The 18,980-nt window shown below is 38.9% G+C and overlaps 1 protein-coding gene across 1 annotated transcript in view; it reads right to left on the bottom strand.

Moving 5' to 3' along the window:
* Nucleotides 1–18,980, bottom strand: part of LOC135477926 (uncharacterized) — a 159,935-nt gene that overhangs the window by 35,892 nt on the left and 105,063 nt on the right. The window contains exons 14-31 of the mRNA XM_064758149.1: nucleotides 17,393–17,958; nucleotides 16,783–17,010; nucleotides 16,232–16,356; nucleotides 15,527–15,751; nucleotides 15,109–15,228; nucleotides 13,885–14,083; nucleotides 13,144–13,398; nucleotides 12,822–12,963; nucleotides 12,118–12,333; nucleotides 10,585–10,763; nucleotides 9,562–9,798; nucleotides 8,545–8,840; nucleotides 7,417–7,473; nucleotides 6,943–7,077; nucleotides 6,388–6,501; nucleotides 5,739–5,777; nucleotides 3,943–4,173; nucleotides 2,804–2,961 (exon numbers count right to left, since the gene is read on the bottom strand). Of these exons, the coding sequence (XP_064614219.1) occupies nucleotides 2,804–2,961; nucleotides 3,943–4,173; nucleotides 5,739–5,777; nucleotides 6,388–6,501; nucleotides 6,943–7,077; nucleotides 7,417–7,473; nucleotides 8,545–8,840; nucleotides 9,562–9,798; nucleotides 10,585–10,763; nucleotides 12,118–12,333; nucleotides 12,822–12,963; nucleotides 13,144–13,398; nucleotides 13,885–14,083; nucleotides 15,109–15,228; nucleotides 15,527–15,751; nucleotides 16,232–16,356; nucleotides 16,783–17,010; nucleotides 17,393–17,958 (3,522 nt within the window). The remainder of the gene's footprint in view (nucleotides 1–2,803; nucleotides 2,962–3,942; nucleotides 4,174–5,738; nucleotides 5,778–6,387; nucleotides 6,502–6,942; nucleotides 7,078–7,416; nucleotides 7,474–8,544; nucleotides 8,841–9,561; nucleotides 9,799–10,584; nucleotides 10,764–12,117; nucleotides 12,334–12,821; nucleotides 12,964–13,143; nucleotides 13,399–13,884; nucleotides 14,084–15,108; nucleotides 15,229–15,526; nucleotides 15,752–16,231; nucleotides 16,357–16,782; nucleotides 17,011–17,392; nucleotides 17,959–18,980) is intronic.

Raw genomic sequence — 18,980 nt, forward strand, 5'->3', positions numbered from 1 at the left:
TTTGCGCTAGAATTTGTCTTTTTCAGCTAACAAATGTATTAAACCTCAATTTGGATCACATTTATATTTTTGATATATTCATAAATGTTATCATAATTTAGGTTAAATGCATATGTTTCAATATAAACAACAAATTTACATTCAAATAAATTTATTAGACAAGCATCACATCCTTATTAAGAACATTATTATGCAACCACGAGAAATACTAAAAGTTGGTCCCAAATACCCACCATACAAAATTATTTCCAAATACCCTTTCCTCTTGGAAAAAAAATTTCCAAAAACATATCAAAGATCACATTTGCAAATAAGCTTTGATACTCTTTCATCTGATTTTGGCATCTTTTTGATGTTATCTTCTCCTCTGAGGATTTGGCATTCAAGTAATTCATTTTGGCATTTTTTGCTGAATACGATTGATTCATCCACTTTATACAGAAACTTTAAATTTTTTGGTGAGCTTTGATTACTTTCTTACCAGAAAAACTTCAGTGTTGGCACTAAAAGTATTATTTTAAGGCCTTTATCTGCTCAAAGTGTCTTTTTACATCCAAACATTAGCTAAAATACAGTGTTCAAGTCCACATACTAAATCAATGACTGAGAAAGTCCAAGGCTGGATAACAGGGACATATATTTAAACTTCCCTTGCAAGGGATAGAGATTTGATGCTCATTGGCAGACAGTGAAGAGGCTTAAACTCCCTTGAATAATTGTACTGTACCAAAAACTCAGACCAGTCTGGCCTATCACCCATACCAACCAATCAGCAACCCCTGTATTCTTTTAAAACACAGCCTTCAACTCTGTATGTGTGAATGTAAATAAAGAAAAAAACGTCCATGGAAACCCCGGGAAGCTTGACAGTTTGATCAGAATCAACAAGGTCATGCTTTGTCCTTTCTTGGAGTTATGACATTACACTCCATTATCACAACGCAAAAACTCAACAGTGCGCCAACCGGTCCAACTAGGTACACCGAGCATACTATGAAAAATGTATCTCTTTTATTTTGAATTATCAAAGTTTTGTATTATGCTAAGCTTACTGACGGATAAACAAGATCTCTGTCGAATATGTCAACCAATTCAGCAGGAACCAGGAACTTTGTAAACTTGAGCAGGCTGACCAGCTGGAGATTTGAACCACCAATTCATTTTTTCCCTGACTTCCCACGAAAGACAGTGCTTCTATTCCCATCCTGTTACATTCATCCCCCGTTTTCATAGTATTTTCTCAAGACAGACAAGTTGCGATCAGGCAATCCAGCTGGAGATTTGAACCAGCGATCTCTGGGTTATATCCCTCCCTGCTACATAAGATTTATCTTACCCTTGTGCTCTGGTCCTTTACCAGCAGGCAGCCTGAACTCCATCTTTGTGTTCAGTCCTCTGTAGATCAGGTTGTATGGCTCATCTTCCTCCAAGCCTAGCCGATAGCTCACTTCATAAAGACAACGGACCATGCTGTAAGAAAACCAACACAAGCTGTTCATTTGTTCATTTATTTGATCGGGGTTTTAACAGCGTAATCAACGATATTCAACATATACGAAGGTGATCATAATGTTAGCGAAGGAGTTGAAAAATTGTTGAACTCACAAAACTTAGACAAAGTTTTGGGAGATTGATTTGATTATGCGATTTCATTGGTTAAGGAACGATCAGCCAGATAATCCACTGAGGATACCTATTAAGTACACTAATAAAAGATGATAGCACACTATTTCATCCTACTGATTTGATCATGCGATTTCATTGGTTAAGGAACAATCAGCCAGATAATCCACTGAGGATACCTATTAAGTACACTAATAAAACATGATAGCACACTATTTCATCCTACTGATTTGATTATGCGATTTCATTGGTTAAGGAACGATCAGCCAGATAATCCACTGAGGATACCTATTAAGTACACTAATAAAACATGATAGCACACTATTTCATCCTACTGATTTGATTATGCGATTTCATTGGTTAAGGAACGATCAGCCAGATAATCCACTGAGGATACCTATTAAGTACACTAATAAAACATGATAGCACACTATTTCATACGGCAGAATTTCAGCTGTATTTCACCGAAAGTTGGCCTGTAAAAATGCCCTTTCACAATCACATTAACATGTTTTATTGACACTTCTGATGCCAATATTTAAACTCTTCAGTTTATTTATTTATTTATTTGACTGGTATTTTATGCGGTACTCAAGAATATTTCACTTATATAACGGTGGCCAGCTTTATGATACAATGTAGGAGGAAACCGGGCATAGCCCAGGGCAAACCCATGACCATTCGCAGGTTGCTGGAAGACCTTCCCACGTACGGCCGGAAAGTAACTCTTAGGTGGTCACGTAAGGTGGATGAATCAATCAGAACTGAGCAAAATATGTCATGTGAAAAAGTTACACATTAGGTGAAATACTGAACTTGTTACTCCACAGAAATAACATTGGACAAAAAAAGGACATGCCAATTTATGATTATGCTACAGCATTACAGATTTTGGCAACGGCCTGGGATTCGACTCCGTTCTATTTTTGTTTATATGTGGTTTTTATTTCAAACTATGCTCTTGTAAATGTACCGTTTCAGATGTCACAAAGATTAATTTAAAATGTAGGAAATTTGCCAAGGGTTACGATGCTGCTCTTTATCACCATTTACACCCACCCGCTTGTGTCATGCTCACTGAAAACAGCTCTCTGACTTATTTCATTGTGTAGATTAGAACATAGGGGAAGTAACTCCGGGCAGCAAAGAATATCCAGCCACAAATCACTCTGGTACTCACATCATTATCTTGCCACTCTTTGCAGTACACCTGGAACTTTTCCTCGAGCTCATAACTGAAGCTGGGGCTCTGACTACTGGGCACGGTGCAGATACCTCGGCTGGGAGACTGGTTCACCACTACCAACACCCACGACTCGCCCTTCGTCAACGGCTCACCTGAAGGTGACATATATCAGGTATCAATAATTAACTCTGGCACAATGTATATATTTGACTGGTATTTGGCCCTGTGCTCAGGATTCTTGATAGGCTAAAGAAAATCGGGAAAACTAGTTTATTTATTTATTTGATTGGTGTTTTACTCTGTACTCAAGAATATTTCACTTATACCACAGCAGCCAGCATTATGGTGGGAGGAAACTGGGCAGGATCAAGGGAAACACACGACCATCTGCAGGTTCTAAACAGAATGATGTATATATATTAATAAGAGCATTACACTTTATAAGCCTATTTCATTATTTTGTATGCAAAGCAAAATAAATACATGAACAAGTTTAAAACAAAACAGGGGACACATCTGAGGGTATTCATTTTGAAGATTAACACTGTCTCTTTCACAAATACTTTGAGGTACATATGTTTACTTTTAATTATCTTCAATCTTTTCACATATGAAAGACCTACTTTTAATGTCATCTATGCACACTTTTAATTTGATTTTAAACACAAAACTACAGTTGTTGGATTGGCCAGTATCAGGGCTTCACAAAAAGTATAATTTTATCAGTCAACACAGAATTAGATATATAATGCTTTCAGAATATGCTTAAATAAACACCTTGCAAACATGCAAAAAGGTTGAAAACTGACAGTATGAGCAAGATTTTACCATGCAAATACAGGGTGGAGAATTTATACACCATTTTGTACTTACCAGAAATCATGGCAACTTTAAGTTCACAGAATGACAAAATAATTTCAAAAATGAAAACTGGCAATTCATTTTTTATTATGCACCTCAAGAACTTAATTGCCTTTCTAATAGTACATGGTGAAATTAAAATTTAGTGAATTTGCCCTTACAAAAAAAAAAAAAAATATGAGGGAAGAAAGAAACAAAGAAAGAAAAGAACGAACGACACAAATTATGTAGTAAAGCTTGGATATACAAGAAATAGTGTGGATGGCTCTTACCTTTCTTGGTAACCTGAACAATGAAGATGTACTGTTGGCCCTGACTCAGCGCCCCAGGTTTCAGAATGAAGACGTTTTTGTTGTAGCCGGTTTTCATGTATTTGGCTTCCGGTTTAAATATACTTTTGTGTTGTTCAACCAGGAGTTTTGGTGGTGTGAACGGCTGTACTGGCTTCTCTGTATCCTTCACAGTCTCCCCTTGAGGGGGTTCTTCACGATTCTGATTACCACCTGAAAACAAGGTACAGGATTAGATCCAAGATGCACAATTTTGATTTATTTCTTTATTTCATAGGTGTTTTACACTGTACTCAAAAATATTTCACTTATACCCCTGCAGCCAACATTATGGTAGAAGGAATCTGGGCAGAGCCCGGTGGAAACCCATGACCATCCGCAGGTGGTTGAAAGACCTTCCCACGTACGGTCAGAAAGGAAGCCAGCATGAGCTGTACAATTGTGAGATTTAATTGTACAGTTTTAGTTATCTGATTTGTGTTTAACAGAGTTTAAAAATTTTCATTTATACGGTGGAGGCCAGCACTGGTGGGTGGAAACCAAGCAGAGACCAGGGGAAACTCATAACCCTAACCAAGCTGCTGCCGACCATCTCAAGTTTGACTGAGAGGACACCGGCTTGAGCTGCATTTAAACTCACAGCAATCAAAATGGTGAAATTTATTTATTTATTTGATTTGTGTTTTATGCCGTATTCAACAATATTTCACTTATATAACGGTGGCCAGCATTACAGAAGGAGGAAATGAGGTAGAACCCAGGGTAAACCCTCAACCATCCGCAGGTTGCTGTCACACCTTCCCATGTACGGCTGGAGAGAAAGCCAACATAAGCAAGTCCTCAAAGTGACCACACTGGTGAATGGTGAGAGGTTCCTGGGTACTGATGTTGCACTGGCATGCTAACCACCTCGACCATGGAGGACCTCCACTTTGGTGAAAGGATCCTTGGTCATTGTGCTGCGCTAGCATGTTAACCCCTAACCCAAGAAAGTCCCTAGCTCTGAGATAAGTAAACAAGTATACAATCTGGTTAAAACCATATCATGGCCCCTTCATTGCCTGAAACTGGGAAATGTGGCTCTTTACACACAAATCAGGTATTTGGATTCAGCTTTAACTAGCTCAGGTTTCATTCATTAATCTTTACGGTCTGGAGTGTTACGCTGTACTCAAGAACATTTCACTTATACAACGACGAACAGCACTTTGGTGGGATTTTGTAAGAGGCTTTTTCTTATACCTCGCTTAAAAAATATACTTTTTTTTAACCTTACTCTATAATATGTACGTATAGAGTGTTTTTCTTCATGTCTATGCTTGCAGGATGTTTTACTTGGCATTACTCTTGCAGATGGTGTTTTCCTTGGCATTACTCTTGCAGATGGTGTTTTACTTGGCATTATTCTTGTAGATGGTGTTTTACTTGGCATTACTCTTGCAGATGGTGTTTTACTTGGCATTACTCTTGCAGGATGTTTTACTTGGCATTACTCTTGTAGATGGTGTTTTACTTGGCATTATTCTTGTAGATGGTGTTTTACTTGGCATTACTCTTGCAGATGGTGTTTTACTTGGCATTACTCTTACAGATGGTGTTTAACTTGGTATTATTCTTGTAGATGGTGTTTTACTTGGCATTACTCTTGCAGATGGTGTTTTACTTGGCATTATTCTTGTAGATGGTGTTTTACTTGGCATTACTCTTGCAGATGGTGTTTTACTTGGCATTACTCTTACAGATGGTGTTTAACTTGGTATTACTCTATCTACACTGACCTGGGTTGTTCCGTCCATTCCCTACACCTTCATGGAAGCCTGCAATGAGAGATTTCATACAATTTCAAAAACATGTTGCATGTTTGTTCAATTAAATATAGATTACGGTACTACTGAAGTTTAGCAAATTTCAAATGGCACATTTTCCTTTTATTTTGACCGATTTATCCATCTCATACAGCCACATTTAAGTTGTTTTCTTAATTTCTGATTAATTTCCTAATTAATTTCTGACACAAAACTAAATGCATAATAAATGAGAGCACGACTCCAAACATAATGGAAATTTTCATTCAATGCATAATCACATAACACATAAATCCCAACAAAACAATAAAAATATCAGAAAGGAAGCTAATATTTGACCATAACAGAGTCTATTTAGTTAAGCGCACTGACACGCCGTACTTGGGTGAAACTACTTCCGGCAATTTCTTCACAGTTTTTCAGGCCTCTATAATGGGCCTCTGGCGATTCTCACCATTAGACTCAGAAAAAGTTTGGTTTTCTTTTCAGATTTATTACATACATTTACAGAATAAGCCACTTAGCTATGTAAACAATCTGAGAGCACTTGATGGAGTGAGAGGAGAAACAATCTCCAAACACTAACAGTTGGCGTTAAGTGCGACACAGGTGCTGGCCTTACCACTGCCTGATCGTCCCCCAGTGCTGCCCGTTTCGTCCCTGCCCTCACTGATCGTGCTCACAAACTGACCCTTGTCCATCACACTGGAGCCTGTCTCCGATGGAACAGGCGGCACTACAACAGAAAATCACAAATCAAGGTCTGAATTGTAAGAATTCATGAAGGAAATAAACAGGAGAGAATCAGCAGTTCATGCAAAGATCCCACTTTTGTTAAAGCAGAGGGTTATTTTTGAATGTTAACTAATTGCTAATTCCTGGCTATTCTGTGATTTTCAGGAACCGCCAAGCTTGCGTCTGAATTTTCAAGTTACAGTATTTCACCTTAAGTTGGGTATGTTACAATGCAAATTTAGAAGCGCATGAAGATCTTAAGATGCTATTTTTGATGCTAACATTTATGTTTTCCTGGTAAAACAAAAAAAAATAACTAAACTTACAAAGTGGATGAATCCATCAGAATAAGGCAAAATGTGTCCCTTGAAACATGCTAAACTTTAAGTGAGATATTGTAATTTTTTATACAGGTGTGTGCAGCTTAGAGAAAGCAGCGTACCATAGTCCTGTCGCCTGCTGGGTCCTAAGAAGCGAGCAGAACCGGCTGTCCCCGGCTCCGGCTGTGGCAGGGGTATGGGATCTTCTGGTTCCTCTGGGTCATGGTTGTGTCGCTTTCTCCTCCGGGTGTTGCGACCTGCACACAAAGAATACCACAGAATTTGTAACACACTTCTTCTGTATTGGCCTACAGTGTGATCGCTGATATGATATACGGAGAAGGCTTAATCTCACATCAATCATACTGGTGTTGAACTATAGCAAGAATGTGGTATCTCCGTGTTTATTTGATTTAAATCGCGTTTAAACTTAAGAATAAATTACCTACAATATTCTATGTGTGCCTGAAGCATACAATACACACATGCTGCCTCACTAAATTACTGCTACTGGTTGTTCTAGGTTTATGTTTTGCTTCACAAAATATCCCTCTTGACTGCGCTGGCCTGTTTATTCAATGAGTAATGAGTCTTACCATCAGAAGAGGCTTCCTTTGGTTTGAACAGTCCAGGGATCTCTGTTGAGTTCTCCACTACATAACAGAGAAACAGATGAGGCAACGCATTAGCTAATGAAACTACATGTATATTGTTTACGCCCGGCAAACAGTGAAATATTATCATGTACAAACATAGTTTATCCTATAGATAATAGCATCAGGTAACACGCATGGCACGATAATGTACAATTTTTTTTCAATCCTCTGATGCTCTGCTCATCAAGGAATTGCAGTACATTCAGATGTGTATCTGTGAGCTATCCCAGACACCTTAACCTGACCAGCCATTTTTACAGTATTTCACCAAAAGTCTGGTGTATAAAAATGCACCTTCACAATCATGTGCAGGCTTTAAAAAGATTTTATTTATTTATTTGATTGGTGTTTTTTAAACCATACTCAAGAATATTTCACTTATACAACGGCAACCAGCATTATAGATGGAGGAAACCAGGCAGAAACCAACGACCATCCCCAGGTTGCTGCAGACCTCTCCACTTATGGCCGGAGAGGAAGCCAGCATGAACTGGGCTTTAGCTCACATCAACTGCATTGGTGAGAGGCTCCTGGGTCATTACGCTGCACTAGTGCGCTAACCAACGCCTTACAAAGATAGTCTTGATACCAACACACGCCAAAAATGTCTGATAAGAAAGGAATCAAACTTTCAAAAAAATTCTTAAGAATAATGGAAGAGTGGAGGAGTATATCAGAATCAAGCGAAATGCATCCCTTGAAAAATGCAGAACTTTCAGTGAAATACAATGTTTGTCACCTGATCTAACCAGAGAGTGTCGCCACAGTGGGCACAGTACACCCAGGCCATACCAAACTAAGCTGTTTTATAACAAGCTGACTGACACTTTATATCCCTTGTTAAATAAGTCAACTAATACATGCATTACAAGGTGGTTTTTTGACCTTGATATGAGAGTCCATGAAAAATGACACACTACACAATACTTGATTAAGAAGTTCTGGCCTACATATGGTGCAATAATAGCACGAAAAGCCAAGTATGGTAGACTGACAGTCAGAATGAAATTATACCATACGCTTTGCTTTCACAGAATCATAAAAAACAAAAAACATTAAAAGCCTAACCAGCGACTGGAGGTGCGATTGTTGTTGTTGTTGTAGCTGGTGGTTCCTTTGGGACGTCTTCTGGATCTTCCGCCTTCAGACTTTCAGGAGCAGCAGCGATGTTTTGAGGTTCACATTTGTGTCCGCCATTGTCATTATTGTCAGATCGCAAGCCATCTTGGCCGGCTATACTATAAATACTCCAGGTGTAGACAAGCTCATCATGAGCTCCGCAGTTCTCACAGACAGCTTTCATGGCCAGTCGCTCATTGTTATTGACAAGGCCATCCATACACGCAGGGCATGTGATCTGGATGCTGTAACATAGACAACCAACAAAGATAAGCCTACAACTTCCACAAACAGTCACAGTGTAGCCAAGGAAAAGAGAGTTAAAATGCACGTTTTAATATCTTAAAGAGCTGCACTGGTGTAAGACCTGTATCTTAAAAACAGGGTTAAATGATACGGATTGAGATAGTCTGAGTTGTTTTTCTAAATTGTGACAAAAATTTGCTTTGATCTAAACTACTATTGTATGTTTTGGAGGAGCACACAGAAACAAAAGTTTTAAATTTTGAGTCTGGTGACGTCAAGCAAAAACCCTGATCTTCAGGCATATTAAAATTAGCTAGACGAGAGAAACAAAAAACTCCATCAACGTATTTATTTATTTATTTATTTCATTGGTGTTTTACGCCGTACTCAAGAATATTTCACTTATATGACGGCGGCCAGCATTATGGTGGGTGGAAACCAGGCAAAGCCCGGGGAAACCCACGACCATACGCAGGTTGCTGCAGACCTTCCCACATACGGCCGGAGAGGAAGCCAGCATGAGCTGGACTTGACCTCACAGCGACCGCAGACTCCTAGGTCATGGTGAGAGACTCCTAGGTCATGTTGAGAGACTCCTAGGTCATGTTGAGAGACTCCTAGGTCATTACGCTCCGCTAGCGCGCTAACCATCTGAGCCATGGAGGTCCCCCATCAAAATAGAGTGCTACCATTCTTGTCGGAAGCCCTTGGTGTACTTACTGCAGTGCTGTGGGAGAGTTTGCGTCTGAGAGACGGAGGATCTGGGTGGCAGTGTGGGGTTCACGGCCAGGCTTGGACACAGTTAGGTTGAATACAAACTCCTCTTCGAAGTTGTTAGGTGAGAGCAAGTGGCCAGGGAACTGCAGTATGCTCTGTGTGGGATCCAGCACGGACGACATGTTCTCAGCAAAACACCCTTCGTCTGGGTCCTTCAGCCGGTAACAGGTCCATTGGTAACTGAAAACATTTCACCTCAATGATAAAAAATATAATACTGGTCCTTATTACTGTATTTCACTTAACATTTTCGTTTTGAATTTTGTAAGTGACACATTTTCATTGATTCAGACTGATATATTCACCTATGGCCCACATAAGAGATTTTAGTAATGTCTGATTAGTTTCTTGATTATCTTAAGTGGTGACATCAGAAATATCGTTTTAAGGCCTTAATCTGCTTCTGAAAGCGCATTCTTACACAAAAAACTTAAGGTGAAGTAATCACAGTTTATTTACTTATTTATTTCATTAGGGTTAAATGCCACACTCACTGACATGATTGTTTTTTTCACTAATCATCTTGGTACAGTGTACATGTATGTAGAGTACGGCTTTGTAAAAAAAAAAAAATAAAGAAGGTTTTATAAATTCTTCATTGGTCCATTTGTTACGAAATATGACATTAAACCTTGAGAAATCAAGTAGTTTAAAGGAAAAAGCGAACTCATTTTCAATGACATTTAAAGGATACATCGATTGGTTTTTGTTTCTTAATGTTGCTGTCTTTTCTTTGTTTTTTCTCATGTTTTGGGGTATACCTTCATTTTCCTTAAAACCATGCTCTTAGTTTTTTAGTTATCTTTTAAAGTATCGTACTTAAAATCTTTCCATAAAATCCAAATACTTTCCAGGAAAACAGTTGGTTTCCTGGAGTGAAAAAAAACCGTCTTTTGCCAGGCACCTGACAAACCTTCGGTCCCGATATAAATCTAGTCTGTTACTGGAAGCTTACAAGCCACTCACATCATGTCTGTAGAGTTTTCAAAGTCAGGGTCTCTGGAACTGGCCCCGTTCAGCACCACCACGTCCTGAGGACTTATCTGCCTTAAGATGCCGCCTCGGATCACGCTGGTCAACAGGGACGCCACGATGCCTAACTTAATGTCCACTTTGGAATACACAATTGTACCATTCATTTTTACCTGTAAAAAGAATAGCATAATGATACAATGAGTTCCTTGAGCATGTCATTACATTTTCTTTTTTTAAAGGTATTGACAGGATTTCTTCTCAACTGAAAAAGAAATGCTTTTTTTTGTTCTGTATTCTGAACAATCAAACCAAGTTTTCTAAAGCTTTTCCAAAAACTTTTCTAACATTTTAGGAAGTCATTCCAGACTGCTACCTTCTAAATAAGGTCTTGAAAAAAAAAATCACAAGAAGGGAGCATAATGACATAAATTTTAAAATGATACCACTTATTTTCCACATGTTTTGCTCTTGTGGAGACAAGAAGCAAACAAATCTTGCGACTGCTATGTAACGTCATGACAGCAAAATGATGAAAGGACAGGTAAACAACTGAGTAAATCTGCATGATAACATCACCCTTCATTACCAAATTTTAATTGTTGTTTTATAGGCAGAAGTTCTTGTCCCTAATCTCAGAAATGAATATAAAATTAAAAATATTAACTGGAAAATCAGCTAATTTGTGGAAAATGTGCACCATCCTGGTTATTTATTCTGATGAAGACTATGTGATCAGCAAGCTTAGATGAACAGTCAATCATAAAAACATGGAGACAGGACCAACAAGGCATTCAGCGAATACTGGTAGCTTGCCTGACAGAGCAGTTTGTAAAATCATGTGATACTGTAATATTGACCTCTAATCCAAAAAAAAAAAAAAAACAAAAAAACAAAAACAAAGAACCATGATTGACACTTTGATACACAGATATTATCCTCTAATTATATAGTGCTCAGATCTTGCCATTAAAACAACAACACAGGCCAAAATAATTATACTGTCACAGCTATCACTGCTTATCACATGCATAAGGACTTCAGAGCAGTGACTTCGTATGATATTGAATCATAAATCACTATGGTGGTAAAAAAAACACTGTGTGGAGTTTGTGCACAGATTTACCTTAGAGGTCTTTGACATGCAGATCACAAACTACATTTGGCCATCCATGTACTACTGGAGGCAACTACTATCCTGTGAATAGCTGAACACAATGTTGAGCTATGAGGTCAAAGCCTTCTTTGATCTTTGATATGCAAATTGCTATCAATGACTTGTTATCTGTGTACTATGGGTGGCCACTGCAACCCTATGATTGTCCAAAAACTTTAGTTAAACCAGACACCGCCATCAACAGCATCTGATCCCCCTCTCAGAACATCTCTCCTTACTTTGTAAGGAGAGCTAAAAAAAGGAGTCATTTTGTTCCATCTCTGGAGATACATTGCCTTATGACCACATAAAAGGTATAGCACCCTAAAAACCATGACGTTGGTAAATTATGGTGATGGAGGACATGTTACCTCTAGGTGTAGAGTATAGTTGCCGTAGTTGAGCGTCCTTGGCGGGAAGTACAGTGTTCTCTCTCTGAACACCTGGGGGCGGACAGAGCTGATGTCAACTGCCTCACCTGTCGTCTCATTCAGCAGCATCCAGGTGTAGGCCATAGCGTGGGTAATGGAACAGCTCACCTTGGTTTCCAGCTCTATCTTCACTTCCTTGGACCGTTCAATTATATACTGAAAAAATATGATGGGTTAATTTTATTTTTTTAACTGAAACTAAGATACAGGAGTCTAATTCTTTCATTAATCAATTATGCGTCTCAAATTACTAATTTAATGAGAAGATGCCACATTACGAACAGATTATACATTTCGATACAGAAATGCTTCGCTGTTTTGTAACCACTTGTGATAGACACATACCTGTTTGTTTTCATACACAGCCAATGCTTTTTCCTAACCATACTACCCCATGTGATAAGTGTTAAAAGCCACATGCTGCTAGTTTCCACCAGTATGTCTTTGCACAATTATGTTCCTGCCTCACTCATTTGTATACCTGACAGCAAATGATGATGATTTTTGACCATTTTTTTCCTCAAAATAACAAAGCATGTACACATTGTTCGGGCACAAACATTGGTCCATCCAGTCAGTCATGTCATGTCAGTGTCAATCCCCCAACTCCAACCCCCCTGGAACCTAAGGGACCATAGACTCACCTGTTCCTGTGATCCAGGCAAGTGTGGTAAGATTGTGATCTGGGGTGGGGCACAAGGCGTTTCCAGGATGAAGATAGTTTCCTTCACCGTGGCGTTACTCAGGGCATTCTCTACATACCCTACGACTTCATACTCTCCAACCCTACAAAAGACACACCACACTATTGTTAAAACTGACTGAACGATTGATTGATTGATTGATTGACTGATTGATTAGCACAGTGCTCAAGAATTTGTCACTATGATCTTTCAAAGATTAACAGAACTCTCCAAAATTTTGCAACTTGCGTCAAAATTTCTCAGTGAGAATTAAACGGCTTACCTGGTGAAGGTGTGGTTGATGGTCTGGACATAACCCGAAACGACAGGTGACCCATCTCCAAAATCCCAAGTGTAATTGAGCTCACTGCCAGAGTACGTGGACATAGTGAAGGTGAGTGTGTGGTTGAGTAGAGGTATCCCGCTGTACTGCATCTGCAAAAAGGTCACCTTGGAAAGGACGTATAAGTCCAGTGGCTTGGACGTCGCATTGTTCACAAAGTTAGCAGCTGTCACAGTCACTGTCACGCGGGTTTTACTGCAAAAATAACACACTCAGTTAGTTATATGTTACACTCACACTTAACTACTTAAGGTGCACACTTCATGGTTTCACCTACTTTCTGCAAGCATTAATATAAGTGTAATTGAAAGTGTATAAATCTACATATACCAGGAAAGACGATGCACACTGACTGCTTTACTTGCACACTGACTGCTTTACTTGCACACTTTACCGTTTAACTTGCTTGTTGTGAACATAAATGTGGGTCGGTGTTCCTAGTTGTCTTTTGTTTTACTCTTGTAAAAGTCTACACATACAACTTACAGCTTTACTTGCATACTTCATTGTTGCACTTACTATTTGTGAGCGTAACTGTAGGTGTACTTGAGGGTGTTTCTGGTCGTCTTATTTCACTCTTGTAAACGAAATGTTTTACTTGCACACTTCAGTGTTCCACTTACTTTTTTAAAAGCATAAATGTAGATCCATTTAATACACCTTACTGCACACTTCACTTACTCTTTGCGAGCATAACTGTAGGTGTACTCGATGCTGTTCTTGCTTGTCTGGGGGTTGTTGCTGGATAAAGAGTCTAACTTCCAAATGTACCACCCTACAAAGGAATCATCGTCCGCAAACTCCAAGGGGTAGGGAGTGGCTGTGAACTTCACTGTCTCACCAGAGGCAACCAGGGTTGTGTTCACACGCAGGTCTACACCTGCAAATAATGACTGATTAAACCAACTGTCACAATCTTGTCAAATGATCATCACTTTATTCTTGTAGATAAATACTAACCCCATGCACAAAATAACTTGAACTGTATGTGACAGAAAAAAAAGACGTTTCAAGAAAAGCAGAATAATTCTATCGTTAAGGCAAAGAAAACACTAACGTGAATTACATTTATATTTATAACCATTAAACCTGTTCATAAAAATAGCTTGAATTTACTTTTTGAAAATTTTTTTTCAACCTAGTAAAATGCATTTTGAAACTTAATCCTAAATCTGATCATACTGAGACCAATGATGTCACATCAGATTTTTACCACTTAACAGACTGCTAAATTTCATCATTTCAAAATGCATATTCATAGAGCACAGTGAATGCACCTCGATTTGGCCTTGACGTGAACTATTTCAGGGCAATAATATGGACGTGATGCCAATGATACACCTCAATGGGTTGTTACAGAATTTAAAACCATTTTATTTATTTGATTGGTGTTTTTTCGCCGTACTCAAGAATATTTCACTTAATGCCAGCATTATAGTGGGAGGAAAATGGGCTCTGGAGGAAACCCACAACCATCCGCAGGTTGTTGACAGACCTTCCCAGGTACGAGCTGAACTTGACCTCACAGCGACCGCATTGGTGAGAGGCTCCTGGGTCAGTACACTGCGCTAGCGTGCTAACCCACTCGCCCAAGGCCCCAAAACCATTTTCCTTGGATGGAAAAATTAAAAAAAATAAATTTAACCGTAGTGCTGTGCAGTGCTTAATGGCCCGTCATCTAACATATACTTCCTTTTATAGCATTTCCTTTGCCTTTAACGTGACTTTAACCTACATTTCAAACTTGAATGATTACAAGCTGGCTCAGACATACTCGACCAAAAGTTCAAATATGAGTACTTGAAATTAGAATCAATTTGAAGTATTTACTAGCTTATGCTCAGCATGGGGATTGCCTTAAATTCCCTTAGTCTCAACAACAACATTACTGCTACAGTCACTGACCTTGGATCGGGTATTGCACATAAACCGTTGCCGAGTCCTCAGGGCTGCCTACCCGATTCCGTGCTGTCACACTTACGTTGAAGCTTCCACGATTCAGGTAGCGATGGGTGACCTCAAGACCTGAACAAAGGAAGATAGATATGAAACAAAATTACACACAACAATAAGAGTGAAGAAATGTTTCTTATTTAGCAATTTCACAGATGATCGATGCCAAACTTCCCAAAGAGAGTGCCAGCTTATTTTGATTCTGCTGGTTCAATTTCAAGCCTTTTCCAAGTCCAACTACGAAGACCCTCTTTTCTTTTTGCCACGTTTTTAAGGCCTCAGAAAAATTCCAGTTATTTTCAAGACCTTATACACATCCTGTTGTATCTACAGACACCTTAGCTTTTTTCTTAAGCTGTTTTATTCTCACCTCCATCCAGTTTTTCTTGGTCGTCTCCAAACTTCCAGTCGATGGTAACGTTAGTGCCCTGGGTAAGAGTAGCCACAAAGTGTGTGTCGTTCCCAAAGCGCGTCTTGTAGATTGCATGGTCAAGGCGTAGATCTCTGGGTGCCACCTGCACATACAGCAGCTGCGGTTTGGACGTCAGGTTGTTGAGCGGAGTGAAGGCGGTGACGCTAACAGAGTACACTCCAACTGGTGAAGTGAAGTGAAAAAGCTATTAACCTTTCTCATTATATGCAACTGAATTATTGTTTTTACCTTTTTTTTTTTTTTAGCATTTCTCACGAGACACATTTTGTTTCATTCTCATGGATTCATCCACTTTCTATGACCACTATAGCAGTGTTTTTTATTTCTTTTTTTAATTAATTTCTTTGAGAAAAACTTGGCATCCGTTATGTGTTGTGCACTTTTGTGCATTTTTATATGCTAAACTTAAGATGAAATACAGCATTTATTCTATTTGTTGACAGCTATTAATTATTTTGTCATTCACTTCGTACATACATTTCCTACATTTTTTTTGCTTTATCTTTTTTTTCTGTCTAATTTTCAACAGTGTTAAATTCCTGAAACACTTTCATATTCATGGAAGTTTTTATGTACAGCTTTCAACAAATGCAATTTTCTTAAAATGCAAATATTTAAATAAAACAACAAATAAACTCATACCTGCTGTGTAGCGATGAGTTGTCTCCCCTGTCATAAAAGAGAAGCTATCTTCCAAGCCAGTCACACTCCGAGAAGTACCGTCCCCGAAGTCGAACTCAAACGTGACATGGGAACAGTCATAGCAGCTGTAAATATACATATTATGTATAGACATTCATACAATCACTATGCCACAGTATTTATTTATTTATTTACTTACTTATTTGATTGTTTCTTGATGTTGGTTTATGGACGGAGGAAAGCAGAGTGTCAGGAGGAAACCACCGACCCCTCGTAAGTTACTGACAAACTGTAACTTATCCACCCTGGGCAGCAACACTGAGTGAATTCATTTCTGAATGGCAAAATTGTGTTAATTCATTTAGCCATGACGACAGCAACCTGTGAATTTTACCTTGCCAAAGTGGCAAAATTAAGTAAATTTACCAAGTTTGGATGAAAAACTGCTTGAATTCACCTAACCACAACAAAACTGTTTTAATTTTACACTGCTATAATGGCAACACTGTGTGAATTTACCTAGTCATGGCAACGGCAATGTGTGAATTTACCTAGCGTTGATGACCACATCTTCTGTGGACCAGTTCCCTTGGTTGTTAATCAGCTCCACAGCATTTACAACCTCTAGTGTTATGTCCACGACAGGCTGGACAACTTGGATAGATCCTTTGAGGGTCGCGACGAGTGGGGCCTGGACATACGGGTTGTTTATCTCAACAGATACCACATATGTGCCCTGTGAGCTGAAGGTGTGATTTGCTACACTGGAACTGGCATTGCTGAAGATAAAAACATATAAAACATGAGAGGAGACATCAATTTAAAGGGAAAGAAAGCATAAAATTGTAGTCCACATCAGTTGAAAGAACGTATCTGAAAATTATTTTACCTCATTAAGTTAAATGTCTTATGTTTGGAGTATAAGGTAGGCTTTATGGACCATTGTAACAATGTATGCTTCATACACAGTATGCACACTGAGACTACAAAATTGCATCTATATCTTTAGCTATGTCAATATGAAAGTTTGAAAGATTTAGAAGTACATGTACACAAACAGTCCAAGCTGATGACACTAAACAGCATATTACGCATATTTAGTTTTTTTTTCTCCACAATTTTGAAATATTTGACCTCAGCGATGACCTTGAATGTACGAACCTTGCCACAGAGGTGGAGTCGGGTCTATTGCTGAAGCGCCACTTAAAGCTGAGATCAGTCCCAGACTCCACTGTCACAAAAATTTCAACAGTGTCCCCCACGGGAATAACGGAGGGTGAATTTGAACGGATCACAATCCCTGTGATTGGTTCCTCCACACGAGCTGACTTGGAAAAGGTCTTCCAGGAAAGCATATTAGACACGTTCACACTGATCTCGTACACACCGACAGATTCATAGAGATGAGGAATAAACACGTGATGTTCTGGGGCGGCCGCATCCGAATCCTGAGAACCAACGGTTTGGAGTATCAGGCCCCTGTCCTCCGATGACAGCAACTCTTCGGTATCATCCCCAAAGTTGACGTGGACGAAGAACTCTCGACCTCCTTCTACGGTAAGACTGAGGTTGGTGGCTACGTGCAGTACGACCGCAGGAACGACAGCTTCCACATCTACGATAGAGTGCTGAGCCACAATGGTCAGGTTGGCCATAACTCGGCTGACGTCGTTGACAAGCTCCAGGAACAGGATGTAAGTCCCTCGCTCCACAAATCGCTGGGCATACTGAAAGTTTCAGCAGAAACGCACATCTGATTAATGTACGGTGCCAAAAAAGAAACCTCTGCTTTGATTCATTCAAAGTGGAATAATTAATTTAAACACGCTGTCATTTTCTATCCTGTAAATTTCATTTTGGTCATCTTCCAGAACTGTATTGATAAAAACATGAGCTAACATCAACAACTTTTGAGTAGCTATGACAACAGGAACATGTTCAAAATGGAGGTGCGTCAACAAATTACAATTTGAAAATGTTGCAAAGATAGGTTTGCCATGACAGCTTTGATTGAACCATAGCCTGTGATTCAACTATTGAGTCCATTTGTTTCAGAGTCACCAAAAGTATCGATGGTCAAAGATGCAGGATGACAACAGACGACTGCGAAGACAACAGCCTAAGAACATTAAATCATGAGAATACAACTACATGTAAAGGATTTGGATGCACATTGATTGAAACTTCAGCAAAGGAAAAGGCCACCTAAATAAATGGCTTGTGCCTTTTAAGATAAACATAAGGAAAGTGAAAGAAACTTCGTTCTTGTAAATACCTATAGCATCCAGCTCTGAGTCATTACATTTAGAAGGGCTTGAAACCTTATAAATTTTGAATGCATTCAAACGTTTGCATTGATTTTCTCTTTATGTAAGTTTATGTTACCAAAAAAAAAAAAAAAATCTAATTTGAGGAAAAAAAAAAAAAGAAAAAACAAAACAAACACATGGTAGATCTGACTTTGAAACATCTACAAAGAGAAGAGAATCATCAAGAACTAGGAGGTCAAATGACTATCTACATATCCTCAAAATAAAAACTTCATAAAACACGAGAAGAACAACGGAAGACTTACACTAATTAACGCCTACTCCCAGCTACATGTTCAGCCTAACCTGCACAACAGGGTACAATATGTGAATGGTGATACAGAAAACCTTAATTCTGTCGCAGAGAAAACAGAGATTGAGCTTGTAGATAGTCACCAATTATCCCACAAAAGATATGAGCACTAATCAGTGCAGCACAA

The sequence above is a fragment of the Liolophura sinensis genome, chromosome 11 (assembly GCF_032854445.1).
Source record: "Liolophura sinensis isolate JHLJ2023 chromosome 11, CUHK_Ljap_v2, whole genome shotgun sequence".
Lineage (NCBI taxonomy): Eukaryota > Metazoa > Mollusca > Polyplacophora > Chitonida > Chitonidae > Liolophura > Liolophura sinensis.